General features: G+C 41.8%; 2 protein-coding genes across 4 annotated transcripts in view; one reads left to right on the top strand and one right to left on the bottom strand.

The window, feature by feature from the left end:
• PLEKHA8 (pleckstrin homology domain containing A8) overlaps positions 1 to 2,985 on the bottom strand; it is a gene marked incomplete at both ends in the record, with an annotated part of 57,550 nt that extends 54,565 nt beyond the window's left edge. For both annotated transcript variants that reach the window (XM_079711423.1, XM_079711424.1), the window contains one exon: positions 2,946 to 2,985. In XM_079711423.1, the coding sequence (XP_079567549.1) occupies positions 2,946 to 2,985 (40 nt within the window). The remainder of the gene's footprint in view (positions 1 to 2,945) is intronic.
• Positions 2,986 to 5,252: 2,267 nt separating this feature from the next.
• On the top strand, positions 5,253 to 14,749 carry FKBP14 (FKBP prolyl isomerase 14; the record flags this gene model as incomplete). 2 transcript variants are annotated; one of them, XM_079711674.1, is made up of 4 exons in its annotated part: positions 5,253 to 5,472; positions 8,490 to 8,641; positions 11,890 to 12,017; positions 14,591 to 14,749. In XM_079711674.1, exons 1-4 carry the CDS (start codon positions 5,276 to 5,278, stop codon positions 14,747 to 14,749), a joined length of 636 nt encoding a protein of 211 aa, XP_079567800.1. In that variant the 5' UTR covers positions 5,253 to 5,275. The 2 variants fall into 2 exon arrangements, with proteins under 2 accessions (XP_079567800.1, XP_079567801.1); XM_079711675.1 differs by having other exon boundaries at positions 5,452 to 5,472; positions 8,044 to 8,641.
• Between the last annotated feature and the right edge of the window lie 982 nt (positions 14,750 to 15,731).

The raw sequence follows: 15,731 nt of genomic DNA, 5'->3' as shown, positions 1-15,731 counted from the left end.
GTTTAACTCAAGAGGCAAGAGAAGCTCACAAAATAACTACAGTATTTGGCAAAATACAATAAATGTAGCCAAAATGAGCTTTTAAACAATCTCACCATTTCTCTCTTACACACACACAAACACATGCACGTGCATGCACAATCACTCCGCAGTGTTTAAACCAGCCTATGGGGTCCCGCAATTTCAGGCCTGCCCTCCATCCTTGCAGTCTTGTTGGAGCCTCTTCTCAGCTCTCCAGCCATGTGGGTCTTCTTTACTTTCCTTATACTTACCAGTTTTTTTCCTGCTTTAGGGCCTTCACACTGACATTCCCTGAGCCTAAAAAGTTTTTCCTTACAGCCTCCAACTGCACCTCTGCTATGGCCTCACCACCTACCCAGCTTCTGTTTATCCTTCAGGCTCTGCTTAAATCTTTTCCTCAGTGAAGCCTTCCCCAGCGACCCCGACTAGCCTCTCCCATCCTCTCCCCTCAACTCACACACACTTGGAACTTGCTTCCAACCATGTATCCAATGAATGTCTGTCTCCCCCACCAGACTGTAAGCTCAAGAAAGGCAGGAGCAGTGTTTGTCTTGTTTAACACTGCTCGCCCTGTGCCTAGCACAGAGCCCAGCACACCAGTAGCTGGTGAATGAAATTAACAACATCCACAAATGATTCAAAGGATCAGCTGATAAACTGTTTCCCTAACCACTCCACTCAAATTTGGACATAAGGCATCCCATATCAAGCTGTGGACATGACGGAAATAAACTACACAAACGGGTTATGTACTCCCTTCAGAGAAAAGTTCAAAATGAACAAAAACTTAGACTGATATTACATGTATTTTTAAATTACTATGTGCAAAACCATAAGAAAAAAAAATGTTACCTTTAAAAACAAGTTTCAGGAGAAGAAAATTAGTGATGTCTTCGTCAAAGCTTGTCATTAACACTCACAGTACGCTCTTTTGGGAGAGACTAACTTGCATAGAAGGGTGGAAGAAACAAAAATGCATTTGCTCCTCCTAGGTTATTACCATTCTTTTCCAAAGTAAATGTATGTCCTAAGGAAAGAGAATGTGCTGAACCGTAAGTCTAAATACACCCAGTGTGATGGGCTTCTATGAACAGTTTGTCCACAGTGAGGTGGCTTGTGGGCCATGGGAACAAGCAGCATGATGTAAGGACAGTCATCTCTGGCAATGGCTCCAGCGCCCCTTTTCTTTAGGGCTTCCACTATGGCATCACTCACAAAATTAACTTCTCTTACTTGGGGCAGAAAAAAGTAGACTCTTTTCCAACAGAACAGATGGCACCACATGATAAAGATTCCAAAAGATCCTTCTAGAGAAATTTTGCTTTATTGAAGGATACATAAAAACAGTCAGGGGGAAAAAAGATATTTCATGACCAGGAAGTAGGTACAGTACCAAGAGACTAAACCTTCTATATAAAGGAGGGGGAGAAGAAGAAGAAAGAAGAGGCAAAAAAAAAAAAAAAAAAGGGAGGGGGGGAGATGGAACAAAAGAAGGAAGAGTGTTGAGGATGAAAGAAAACAAGTTAAAAGGTGTGTGTGATGGAAAGGGGGGAAAGACCAAGACCAGCGACTAAATTTCATTCAAGGGCATAAGATTATACATCTTAGAGTTTAGAGATACCTCAAAAGCAAATTACTTGATTAAGCACCCTCCCTTTAGGTTAGGAGAACGTTAGCCTCTGACATTCACCGGAGCCCAGCCATGAGGTATCCACATCTAATACAATCTCTTGACATCAAATGAAGGTCCTTGAAGCAAAGGGCAAGTCTTCTAAAACACCCCTCCTCACTCAGTTTCTACTAATGATCACAAGAAAAATAAACAGAACTCATTTGTAACCACACTATGCACAGGGAAGAGATTCTGGGTATACCCAACAGGTGCACCTTTAGCTGTGCTCTAGAACCTCATCAGTCACTATGCCAACTGCTCCTCCCAGACACAAATGTCCTTAAAACACCCCCAGATAATCACACTACAACCTTAAAAAAAACTGTCCTATGGTCCCCTAGGATGGGAAAATACATCTCTGCCACTCTAAGAGATACTGGGAATATTTCTCATTTCAAATACATTGCTATTAAAATTTTAAGTGCCCACCTCATTTTCCATAATAAAAAGTTTAATTTCAAAAAAGTGCCTAGCACAGTTTTCAGAACACAGAAGGCTTTTATTTATATACTCATTTATGAAAATGCTCGGCCTGAATCATATTCGCAGCTGAAAAATAGTTACGACCTTCTCAAAATATGAAGTACTTCCACAAATTGCAAAGGGGGTGGGGTACTATTTTTAAGCCATTCTGCTCAGCGGAGCAAAAAAAGAGTTGCTAATGCTTGCATTTTATTTTACGGTAATTTCTGAGTCTGTAAAACAAAAAGAAATGCTCAGTGAGAAAACCAAAAACCTTGTGCATACTTTGGAACTGAGACGTAACTCTGATACCTTGGTCTGCACTCGGATGACTCTGCAGGTGACAAAGGGAAAGTGCTTGCTCTGGGGACTTTGTTTGAAAAAGGACCTTTCACCTCTGGGATTCCAGGTTACTGCTGGCATTTATTTGAAACCTTCTGAGACCAGCTCCTTCGCCAGAATTCGAGACTCCCAGAGGACCCCACTGCGGGAATCAGCGCCTCCCTCCCTCTGCCACCGAGGGCATCGTGCCTTTCAAGTCACCCCACATCTCAGGATTTCTTAGCTTTCCTCGAAGTGAGGAAAGCTACGGCCCTCACCCAGCCCCTACAGGGGGCTGGGTCTGTATAGCACGGGAGACATAGAACTGCTGTGGGGAAACATTCCCGGTCCGCGCAGGCCTCTCTGGTCTCAGGAGGGACCGTGACCCCGACCCCCAGAAGGCGCGTCCCGACGCCACCCTCCCGCGGCTCAGACAAAGGACCAGAACCCTGGCACGCCTCCCACTCACCGCTCAGATAGTTGGTCCACTTGTACAGCACCCCCTCCATGGCGCCCGCGGCCACCTTGCCCTCGCCCGCCGGCCCCCTCACTGCCCCAGGCCCCAGGAGGCGAGGAGCACCGGCAGCAGGGCCATCGCCCGGCGCTGCCGAGCCGGCCACTCCCGGCGCCTAGGCCCGGTGCGGGGAAACCCCGCGGGCCTCACATCCCGGGCCCGGGGGCGGGGTCACTGTGGCGGCCTCCGCACGTGAGGACGCCGCCGTCCGGTGGCCCGGCGCGGCGGGCCCGGCGCGCTGTCCTCAAGGAGGTCAAGGCACTGGGTTGGTCTGAGGGGCGGCTGAAGCCACCCAAGTGTCCCGACTGAAGGAGCTGGTTGCTGGCGGCGCCACGGCGCGCTACCTGAGTCTTCGACCCACGGAGCTCGGGGCCCGCTCGCGCATGCCCAGTGCACCGCTTGCGCGCCTGTTCCCAAAATCCACCCCGGGGTTTAGAGGCGCCGGCGCCATGGCTGATGTAGTGAGAGAGGCCCACGGGGAAAATGAGTCCTGGGAGGCAGGCTTCGGACTAAAGGGAGGGTGAGGAGGGAGGAGGGAGGCCTCTGGGACGAAGGTGGAACACAGTCCTGACTCAATGGTGCCGTGGATGGGTTCCATCTCCAGATGTTTGGGAGCCACCGTGGCCCCTTAGGGTGCCCCCTGGATTCTAGTCTTCAGGATTCAATTCTTATTTCAAGGCTAATTGATCCTACGCACTTAAAGACTATTGAGGTACCCAACAATAAGGCGTACGGAGATATGGGAATTTCACGATAGAATACTGTGTGTGGCCAGCGAGCGTAAACAGATGTTGTCTAAACTGTAAAACCTCGCAACAGGAAGTGTGGTCCGCGGACGGCAGCACTGACATTACCTAGGAGCTTCTCGGAATTGTAGGATCTCGCCACAAGCTCAGGAACTCCGGAATCGAACTTTGCATTTTAACAAGATCTCTCGGGGGATTCCTATGCATATGAAAGTGTGAGAAAGGACTGTGCTAACGATATTTGACTAGGGAAAATGTTAACTATAGATTCAGTGGTAAAAGCAGGTTAGGAAACACAGTATACAATAGGATCCTAATTGTTTTAGGCATTTGTCACAAAACCATGCACCAAAATGTTAAGATGATTATTTCTGGATGGTGGCGTTACAGGAGATCTTTTTTCTTTCTCTCTTTTTCTTTAGTGTAAGGTTACCAGATTTAGCAAATAAAAACACAGAACAATTAATTCGTTGTTTATCTGAAATTCAAATTTAATTAGGCTCCTTTATTTTAACTGGAAACTCTAGTGCTTTCCAGTTTCTTCCAAATCGACTACAATGAACACGTATTGCTTTTGAAATTATGCGAAAAATGTAAAATTAAAAATTTTAAAGAAAGATGAGCCTGTGTAACTCGTAACTGTGATTACTACTTGAAAGCGGAGGTCTGCACGTCCTTATCCTTCATAGAGGCTATTATTGACCCTCTACACTAAGGTCCTCTAAAATTATTAGCAGCCATAATGTTGTGCAGCGTTGTAGAATGAATCAGAAGATGGTTTGATGGCGGAGCTCAATTCCTTTTGGGGCTGAACAACCTTAAGCAGGACACTTAACCTCTCCTAGCCAAAATATACTTATCTTTTAATGGAATAAAAGAATCTGCCTTACCGGCAGTGTAGAGAGGCTCACGAAGAACGGGAAAGCACTTTGTGAAACCTAAACCACTGTTAAAGTCTTTATCGTTCATATCCTAACTTAAATAATAAGCAATTACTATTGGGGGGCCTCTCACCAACGGTGAGGGTAAACGAGTCTTTCCTGAGACCTGGACTTCACACCCTGGCCGGGTTCTTTACCGCTGTGAATCTGTCGAAGTTTCCGGTTAGCTCCGCGTTCCACCCCTCTCTCAAAGTCCGAGGTTGTGGAATTCTGTAATCCTCCGGGCTCCAGGACCTCACCGGGTGGTTCGCCTCTGGGCTACCGCCCTGCTCGGCCGGGTGGTAAATTACATTGTTGTAGAGTCATTGGCTTGAGAGGCTCCTGAGGGACAGCACCGCAAGCCAACGGGAGCTCACGCTTTCCAGGGGGCAGTGTTGTAAGAGCCAGTCAAGGTCCGGGTTTGGGTTTAACTCTTTAGAGGTGAGTTCTTAGTGCGTGGGAAAGTTGTCGGTGGTGAATGTGCCACGTCTGCTAGGAAGGGGGAGTCATGAACTTGCCAGAGGCTGTTGTCTTTAAGTCTTCAACTACATCCTTAACTCTATGAGGTCGGGGGGCCCTTTTTGTGTTTTTGTAGCAACTTGTTTCCCGCCCTGGTAACATGAGGCTTTTCTTGTGGAACGCGGTCCTGACGCTTTTAGTCACTTCTTTGAGTGGGGCTCTGATCCCTGAACCAGAAGTGAAGATTGAAGTGCTCCAGAAGCCGTTTATCTGCCATCGCAAGACCAAAGGAGGGGATTTGATGTTGGTCCACTATGAAGGCTACTTAGAAAAGGACGGCTCCTTATTTCACTCCACGTGAGTAATTATACCCTGCAGGTAAAATAGTAAAGAACCCACCCACATATGCCAGCTCTTGGGCAGGAATAGTGGCGTGTACCAGCTTTATCCCTCTTGAAAAAAACTGAAATATCTAATTTCTTAGTTTGGGGAAAGGAAATTGTTTAAAGCCAATCGTATATAACAAGGCCTTTGAAGGTCTTATTGGAAACATGTGGTCAGGATAAAGCAGTAATTTTTTTAATTATAAAAATTAGAACTAGAATTTCTGAAATGCTGTAGAAATATCTAGGTGTATAATTAGGCAATAAGTAGAAAAGCCTTAAAGGAATTCTCATTTCTCAAACTTTGTTCCTGAGGGAAACTAGCTCAATTCCATTTTTATTTTGGTGTAGGTGAAATTTACTTAAACTTTTCATAGCAACTTCATGAGCAGAATATACAATCATTTATTTGCTTTTTGTAGGTTATGTTAATGCTAGTCCATTGACCTAACTTTCTGATAGATGCCACTTCGGTCAAGGCACAGGACCACGATTTGTTTCATTATTTGTTTCTTTCTAGAAATTCAAAGACTTCATTGATGGGTGTGGGTGTGGTTACGGAAGATTAATTCAATACCTACAGTGAAGGATTTTCAGGTGGTTACACTATCACTATTTCTGTTTTATAAAGAAAGAAATTGCAACATGGAAAACTTTTACAAGTGTAATGATTTCCAATTAGGCATTGATTCTCCAATTCCATTCCAAAGTATTTAATGGACATTTCTTTATGTTAGGCCCTTTGTTTGACACTAGGGAGATTTTTAAAATCTGGCTTCTCTCCATCCTCATCCATTCATTCATCTATTCATCAATCAAATCCTTAATGAGTCAGGCCCTGGGGATGCAAAGATGACTACGAGTGGGTTCTTCTCCTCTAGAAAAACACGGTCTACAGAGGGGAGGAAGACAACTCATGATGTAAAGTACAGAATGTTCAAAGTGCTCACAAAGCATAACGGACTCTGGACATAATCATGCTCTGAGAGATGGGGAAAGAGAATGACTTCCCAGGGATCATAATTGAGATGGGCCTTGAAAGATGGGTGGAGGTTTCTTGGTGGAGAATGAGGACGGGAGGACATCCCAGGTAGGGGGAATGGCGTGAACTAAAGCAGTGAAGCCTCGTGGCCCTTCCTGACCTCGTTTTCTGATAAACTGCCTTTACTGGGCATTCCGATCTGGTGTGTCATGAGGTTTTGAAGTCAGTGGCACTCTTCTCTGAACTCCGTTAGCCTTTGCAAAAAGTTCCAAGATGAGGGCATGCCATAGAATTCTCAACAGCCCTATCTTTTTTATCAACAAGGCTGGTGCCACAGTGGACATTAAACAATATTATGATTTGCATTTGAAACTTCCAATTACATTTTTTATTTTTAGTCTGATCTGTTTTAGACCCAGCCTGCTTTCTTTCAGGTCTCAGAACCAAAAGCCTGTGTGGACCCTGGTGGTAACCGCTTGACATTATTTAGCACTTTGCTACTAAAGTTTTAGTACCTGAAGAGGGGAATATTGTCATGCAGCCTCCATGTAAATGGCCAAAACCTGCTAACTCTCAGTATTATAAAGAAGTACCATCAAATGATCAGTTTATAAAGCATGTTCATTATTTCGAGACCCGTAGCCTATGTGGTAAATAGCCTAAGTCCTTTACCATGACAAGAAACGTGCCAAAACTGTTGGCAGTGCTGGGTGGTAGATTATTTCTTCTTTCTTTATTCTTTTCTAGCCTTCCCCTATTTTCTATGGTTCCCATTTTGCTACTTTGATCATGGGGGAAATTAAGGAAAAGAAGTGATGGCCTTTACCTAGATTTAGTAGCCATGGTACCTGTGAAGCCTAGAAGAGTGACTTCCGTTTCTCAACTACAAGATATCCTTGAATAGAACACTTTCCTTATTGCACTAAGAGGGAACTAACTGGGGCTCAGATACTACTCAGCCCACAAGCCCCTCCAGTAGCTCAGCAGGTTGGTTTTCTTAGGCTGGCCTCTCTCCAACTCATAAGCCAGGATATCTTGACCATTTCCTTCTTCCCCAGTCCTTGAGGGGCCACTCCTCCAGACTTCTTTGCATCGCCCCACAGTAAATGCCTGGGGAGAGAACTAGGCCAGGGTCTGAGTGGGGATTCAGGGTTGAAGAGCAGCCTCTTGCACCTATCAGAGCCATCAGCAGGCTATACATCAGGAAAGGTTGTAGGCAGGATATAAGACACTGCACTCCTGACTCCACTGTGCATGTGGGCATGGACCCGTGAGCATTGGCAGTAAGTTCTTAGCTTCTCATTCTCCTTCCCAAACTCATCCATTTTCCATTATTTTATCCCTTTTCTGCATTCTAGTGGTCTTCCTGGGACAGCATCATTTTGTGATTAAGACTTTGAACTTTGGAGTTGGGTCAGATACTGGCACACTCCTCTGTACAATGGGGTAATAATGGTACTTATCTCATATTATCATTGTTAGACTTAAAAGAAGCAAAGCATTTAGGATAATACCTGTATACAGTAAATGCTGAGTTGTTTTTATTATTATTCCCTCTGCCAGCTCTAGCAAATTCAGCTATGTGAAATTTGCATCAAGAAAGATGGGGGCTTCCCTGGTGGCGCAGAGGTTGAGAGTCCGCCTGCCGATGCAGGGGACGCGGGTTCGTGCCCCGGTCTGGGAGGATCCCGCGTGCCGCGGAGCGGCTGGGCCCGTGAGCTATGGCCGCTGAGCCTGCGCGTCCGGAGCCTGTGCTCCGCAACGGGAAAGGCCACAACAGTGAGAGGCCCACATACCACAAAAAAAAAAAAAAAAAAAAAAAAAAAAAAAAAAAAAAGGTGGGAAGTGAAATGAATTACTATAGAGTTTGACATGTGCATGTGTGCTATTTTCATTAATTTCCAAACTAATAAAATTAATCAGTCATGGGTGGAAATGTTACACCACAGCAATAAAAAAATAATGATAAAGTTACTAAGGAGTTCTAATGTGTTTTCTTTCTATTGTAGTCACAAACATAACAATGGTCAGCCTATTTGGTTTACCCTGGGCATCCTGGAGGCTCTCAAAGGTTGGGACCAGGGCTTGCAGGGAATGTGTGTAGGAGAGAAGAGAAAGCTCATCATTCCTCCTGCCTTGGGCTATGGAAAAGAAGGAAAAGGTAATAACAATTCTACAGTTTTACTACAGAATTAGAATTCTTCTCTGGATTAGGGATAGAAGTTACTAACTACTATGTATTTTTTTCTAGAAGTAAATAGAGGACTTGTATATCTTAGGAAAATATAATTGCCTTGATTAGCCTTTGAAATGGCCAATTAAGGCCATAATATGTAAATGGTCAACTGAGCTAATAAGGAAAAACGTTCTGTAATCTCAACTCTATTATTAATATTGCTCACCAATATGGCGGGTTTTGTTTGTTTGTTTTTGGCCGCACCACCTGACATGTGGGATCTTAGTTCCCCAACCAGGGATTGAACCCATGCCCTCTGCAGTGGAAGCACAGAGTCTTAACCACTAGACCGCCAGGGAAGCCCCTGGTGGGTTTTTTTTAATGGTGGTATTATTTCCATAACATGATGTTTACCATTTTAACCATTTTTAAGTGTACAGTTCAGTGGCATTAAGTACATTCACATTGTTGTGCCAGCGTCACCACTATCCATCTCTAAAACTTTTTTATCCTCCCCAGTTGAAACTTACCAATTTGTTTTCACAATGCAAAGACTACTCAACATAATTGTTTTGATGAGTCAAACATTTGAAATATAGATTATTTAGGCATTAAATGCAGTTTTAGATGTGGGCTGTGTGTGACTCACAAATGAAGTCTCCCACGACAGAGGTCTTATGGGAGTTAATTTTCATCTTTTTGTTTGTTTGTTTGTTTTTGCGGTATGTGGGCCTCTCACTGTTGTGGCCTCTCCCGTTGCGGAGCACAGGCTCTGGACGCGCAGGCTCAGCAGCCATGGCTCACGGGCCCAGCTGCTCCGCGGCATGTGGGATCCTCCCGGACCGGGGCACGAACCTGTGTCCCCTGCATCAGCAGGCGGACTCTCAACCACTGCGCTACCAGGGAAGCCCTCATCTTTGTTTTAAAGTTGTTTTATAAAGTTTTTGATAATTTATTTAAATGAATAATGGAGTGATGTGATATGAGTTTAATAAAGCAGAAGCAAGTGGGCTAGTTGGTCCAGGGAGCCTTTGTGCTAGTTGTTCTAGGGCAGCCAATAACACCTGTTGTTTAGGTGGGAACCCATGCAGTTTTCCAAAGGGCTATTTACAAGAAGCCTGAAGATGTTTACATGCATGTATCCTGTAATTCCTTTATTAGAATCTTACCTAAGGGAATAGTCTGGTATTGGGAGAAAGGTTCATAAACAGGGATGTCCATCACTTGTTATTTCTAATAGCAAAAAGACTGGAACCAACTTAAGTGTATAATGAAAAGGGTGTATCTAAATAAAATATGGCCCAGTTATTTCTTTTTATTTATTTATTTTTTTGAGGTACGCGGGCCTCTCACTGTTGTGGCCTCTCCCGTTGCAGAGCACAGGCTCCGGACACGCAGGCTCAGCAGCCATGGCTCACGGGCCTAGCTGCTCCGCGGCATGTGGGATCTTCCCGGACCGGGGCATGAACCCGTGTCCCCTGAATCAGCAGGCTGACTCTCAACCACTGTGCCACCAGGGAAGCCCAGCCCAGTTATTTCTAAATGGCATTTTAAAGATTTTAAAAATTACATCTAAAATATGTATGATATAATGTTATATTTATAAAGGTAGAAAATGAAGATATATATATTATGATAGTAAGTATTAGGAAAAAATATATACACATACAAAGTGAATCACAAGGAAATAAATAATGTTAATAATGGACAGTGGTTCTGGGAGTTATTTTTATTTCTGGTTCTGTCTCTTCCACATTCTCTACAATGGGCACACATTATATAATGAGAAAGAAAAAAAATTTTAAGAAGTCATCAGAACTAGACAGAAAACTACTCTGACGTAGTAGAAATACAGACTTCACAGCATCCTGAAGTCCAAGCTTAACCATTTACAAGGTGGGGATTATGATTTCCTAGCCCCAGTGTACTGAGAAGAAAATAGGTGTCATATGTGAAGTATTACATATTCTAAATGGATCTTGCTATGTAAATCTTATGCATAGAATAGGATTTACTAACAAAATTCAATTCTTATTTTAATAATGATCCTTTTAGAGAAGTATCTAGAAAATGTTTCTCTGATGTTTAAACATTTCTTTCACTTTCCTGTATCTTTGTCTCACCTTTAATATTTATGTATATAGTATTAGTCCATTTCTCTTTCTCCATACTCTATTTGACTTGATTTTATTTTATAACGAGTAGAGATCTGAATCTGAGTAATTTCCTTCAAACAGAATAACATGAAACTAATTCTGCTAATACGTATTTAAACACTAATTTTGTAGTTTTTTAGTACCATGTTTGCATGCCTCCTTTTGGAAAGATACCAGTTTTATCGATGACCTCTAGTGCATGCCCTTCTCTGTCTAGATCTGGAATGGTAAGCTTCGGCACACAGTGTAAGTTTTGTTCTTTTGGTGCTTACAGATGCTCTTTAATGGGATGAGGGGGTGGGGCACTGAGAAATATTTGTAATGTTTACCCGGACCTGTATGTTAAATATAGTTATAAAGAAACACGTTGAAAAAAAATTGTCCATGTTTCCCAGAAGTTTTTTGTTTGTTTTGGTTTGGGTTTGGTTTTTTTTAAAGGCCCTGGGGCTTTAACAAAGCTCTTTTCACTTTAAAAGATTTTTATCTCCCTTCTCAGAAATTTGCTTTAATGTCTCCCCTCCCATGGAACTTCATCAACATGTGTTAAATTTGCTTCCAGATGAGAAAACTGAGGCTTAAAGAGGGGCAGATGTGAGCCTCAATCCCAGTGTGAAACCAGAGCTCATTCAGTTATATACTGCCTCCCAGTGGTGGAAATGGCAGTACTATATGTATTTCTAGGCCAGGACTTTTTGACCCAAAAGTTAGTAAATCATTTGTACTATAATTAACTCTTAATTATCTAAAGCCCATGAAGTCATTCTTGACATATAATATGTAACCTCTTAATTATATTTGAAATTTAATACTCAGACCATGAGGCATATCTGTGTGTGTGTGCAAAACAATTTTTAATTGCAAAGCCAAAAACACATTGTTTTTGATCTAATAGTTTGGATTGTTCCTTATTTATTTTGTTTGAATAAACTATAAGTAATTTCTATATATGGGACAATCTTAGAAAGGCTCTTTATTTAATTCAATTAAAACAGTATTTTGTTCAGAACCACAAGTCTTCTATCATCAAAACTTTGGGATCTATTTAATAAAATTAACCCCTCTCCCTCTTCATGTCAGGTAAAATTCCCCCAGAGAGTACACTGATATTCAACATCGATCTCCTAGAGATTCGAAATGGACCAAGATCCCATGAATCATTCCAAGAAATGGATCTTAATGATGACTGGAAACTCTCTAAAGATGAGGTGATCTTTCCTCTTTCTTTCTTCCTTTCTCTCTCTCCCCCTCTTCCTTTTTTTCTCCCTTCCTTCCTCCCTCCCTCCCTCCCTTCCTTTCTTTTAGCTCACTTTTTAAGAAATATATTTTAAAATAAAATTTATTTTTGTGTAAAATGTTATTTATAAGTTTTCTTAAACACTGATGCTTTGAAAATTGACTTTTTAAAATGGGAAATCATTGTTTTGGAAAGAAATATATTGAGACTTTTCATTCTTTTGCTTTTTTCTCCTTAATGCTTAGGGTTCAGTGTATCTTGCTCTCGCCCTGAGTTTTTGAAGATCTGTTTTGCCAAGACAATTCCCGTTTTGGAGCTACGATATAAGAAACGTAGATGTCCTGCAAAATATCTCACATGGACAGTTTCTGTTTAAAACTTTAGACTGGCTGTTAAATGAGTTGCATAGTGATTTTCTAGCAGTTAGCATCAGCAAGCCGATCACATGCTCAGTTTTGCTCAGGTTAGGAGACCCCAGTCTGGATTTTCCACAGTAGGAGACCTTTCCTAGCCTGCACAGGGTCCTGGTGTTGAGTAAGGAGAAAGGAAGAAGACTCCTCTCTATAATTTATTTAGGTGTTTGCAGCCGTTGCTACACATACCTGTCTTAGTCTGGCTTCTGTGGGGAAAGAAGTGTAGGTAGATATCTAGCCCTATGTTTTTTGTCGACCTGTGTTCTCCATTCTGGCTTGGCTGGTCAGAAATCAAGTCCCTTTTTATGCTTTAACCAATTTCATTCTAATGGCTAGGAAATTTTTTTTAATACAAATTTATTTATTTTTGGCTGTGTTGGGTCTTTGTTGCTGTGCGCGGGCTTTCTCTAGTTGCAGCGAGGGGGGCTACTCTTCGTTGCGGTGCGTGGGCTTCTCATTGCAGTGGCTTCGTTGTGGAGCATGGACTCTAGGCACGTGGGCTTCAGTAGTTGTGGCTCGTGAGCTCTAGAGCGCAGGCTTAGTAGTGGTGGCGTACGGGGCTTAGTTGCTCCGCAGCATGTGGGACTTCCCAGACTGGGGATCGACCCGTGTCCCCTGCACTGGCAGGCGAATTCTTATCCAGTGCGCCACCAGGGAAGTCCCAATGATTAAGTCTTAAGTCATGTTGTTATAAACCGCAGAGTCATGATCCACAGCTACTAAATTCATAACACCTCAGAGTGTTATCAGTCATGGACTTTTTTCTATCCAAGATAAATTTGAATTCCTTTTCATTAAAAAAATCTTGAATAAAAAACATCCGCATGGTTCGAAAAAATCAATTCAATATAAAAAGATTTATTAAGAAGTCATTCTCCCACCCACATCCTCTTCTACCATGTGACCTCCCCCTTCATATCCAGTTTTACTAGTTTCTAACAAACCCTTCCAGTGTTTCTTTATGCAAATACTAGCAAGCATGAATATATATTCTTACTTCCCCCTTGCTTACACAAGAAGTAGCATACTATACATATACTGTTTGACATCTCACTTTATTCACACAATATACCCTGGAGACATGTTCTACATTAGTCCATAGAGTTTCATTGTTACTGCCCCCCCCTGCTTTTTTTTTTTTTTTTTTTTTTTTTTTTGCGGTACGCGGGCCTCTCACTGTTGTGGCCTCTCCCGTTGCAGAGCACAGGCTCTGGACGCACAGGCTCAGCGGCCATGGCTCACGGGCCCAGCCTCTCTGCGGCATGTGGGATCTTCCCAGACCGGGGCACGAACCCGTGTCCCCTGCATCGGCAGGCGGACTCTCAACCACTGCGCCACCAGGGAAGCCCCCCCCCCCTGCTTTTTAACAACTGCATTAAATCCCCTTAATCTTAAAAATAAATATACACTATATGCTTGCATGTTGGTGGTAGGGGGAGGAGAGAAGGTTTGAAAGTGCTGATCTAACAGAGGAATAATAGGGATATGATTCAAAATGAAAATATAGGTTGAATTGCATTATGGTGAATCTAGTAGGTAATTGGGGGCAATATTTTGTTTATATATTTAAATATCTGTATAAAAATGGAAACTTTTAGTCTTAAATACGCATCAGGCTGGATTTTGCTTTAACTTCTGAGATCGGAAGGTCATGTGGCGTGATTACAGCCAGTCCACAGCAGGTACTATTCCCAGACGCCTACTTAAAATTTTAAAAGGCCATCATTTAATCTGATTTTAAGAGAAATATCTGGACTTCTGACCCTTCTTAGAAAACAAGATCTGGATAATTCGGTGGATTGAAAGATAGCAGTCTTTCAAATGCTTGGCTTTATTTAGACTTGGATTAAGAACACGTAATATGCTTTCACTGTGTGTTTTTCCCATGATATAAGCCATATCTTTGCCTCTGAGCAAAATTTTGTGTCTCTACTGTAGCACTATAGCAACAGCTTTTAAGGGGAAAAATCCCTTATAATTCTTTTACTATCATTTGAAATATATCATAAGGTAGTTGTTTAGTAGTTGTTATATATAACTAAATGCACTACCCGTCCAGTCTGTGATATTGATTGGCTCGATGTGGGTGTCCTATGAATTAGAATTATTAATGTGACCCATTATTTTGTAGGTTAAAGTGTATTTAAAGAAGGAGTTTGAAAAGCATGGTGCAGTGGTGAATGAAAGTCATCATGATGTTTTGGTGGAGGATATTTTTGATAAAGAAGATGAAGACAAAGATGGATTTATATCTGCCAGAGAATTTACATATAAACATGATGAATTATAGACACACGTCTGCCCATTTTATATAGCATCCATCCTTAAAAGAGAGGGTAACCATCTTGAAAGAAAGTCTTATTTGTTAACTATGTTCTGTTCATGCTTTGGGTTTTATTTTTATATATTTTTCTGAATATTATTAGAAGAACCCCTTAGGGCTTCTAAGTACCCATTTCTTTCTGGTAGGTTATTAGGAAGAAAAAATTGATTTGTCTTTGAATAGAAGACTTCTGGACCATTTTCCACTTTTACATATGAAGCCTTATGTTTTACTTGCTTACTTGTAATTTTAAAATATTGCCACTGGGTGCATGCCCAACATAAGATCAGGTTATAGCACAAATCAGCACCCTCTGTTTCTTCTTCCCTCTATTTTCTCCAAGTTAGATGCTGATATTTGAAAAGCCTTTTGCAATAGCCCAAGGCTTATTATTTTCATATTGTAATGAAACAGTGTGTCTGTAAGTGCCTTTGAGTCTCTGCTTGAGGAAAAGGGGAAAATGGTTGTTGAGCTCTATGTTTAAGAGTTACTGCTTTACTGAGGAGATGTGCAAAGCTGAAATGAGTAAAGTTAATAATTTATAAATATGTTTACAGAGAAATATTCTGCCTGGGATTTAAGCTACATAAGGTTGGGTTCCTAGTGATGAATGACCTATTGTGATTAATAGAACAAATTATTTATGTGTTTATTTCTTCATAATAAAATGTGTCAAAGTATTGTAGAGGAGGTAAAGAGTTGTATTGAGTCAGTGTTTACTTTTTAAGGCTGGAAGATCACCCTTCCTGGTTCTTTAATTAACAAAGTCTATAACTAATGTATTATACTATAGTAACATTGTCTTATAAGAGAAATGAGTAATACAATAAAAATTTTCCTATTTCTGCCTCATCAAAAAAATGAGGCAGACCCACAGTAGCTAATATTGAATACAGGTCTATCCTGGATCAAAAAGTTGATGATTTTATAATTTTATCTTAAACTGGAA

The sequence above is a fragment of the Hyperoodon ampullatus genome, assembly GCF_949752795.1.
Source record: "Hyperoodon ampullatus genome assembly, chromosome: 9".
In the NCBI taxonomy this organism is placed as follows: domain Eukaryota; kingdom Metazoa; phylum Chordata; class Mammalia; order Artiodactyla; family Ziphiidae; genus Hyperoodon; species Hyperoodon ampullatus.
Note: the sequence above shows the minus strand (reverse complement) of the source record. Positions and strands in the feature narration are given on the sequence as shown.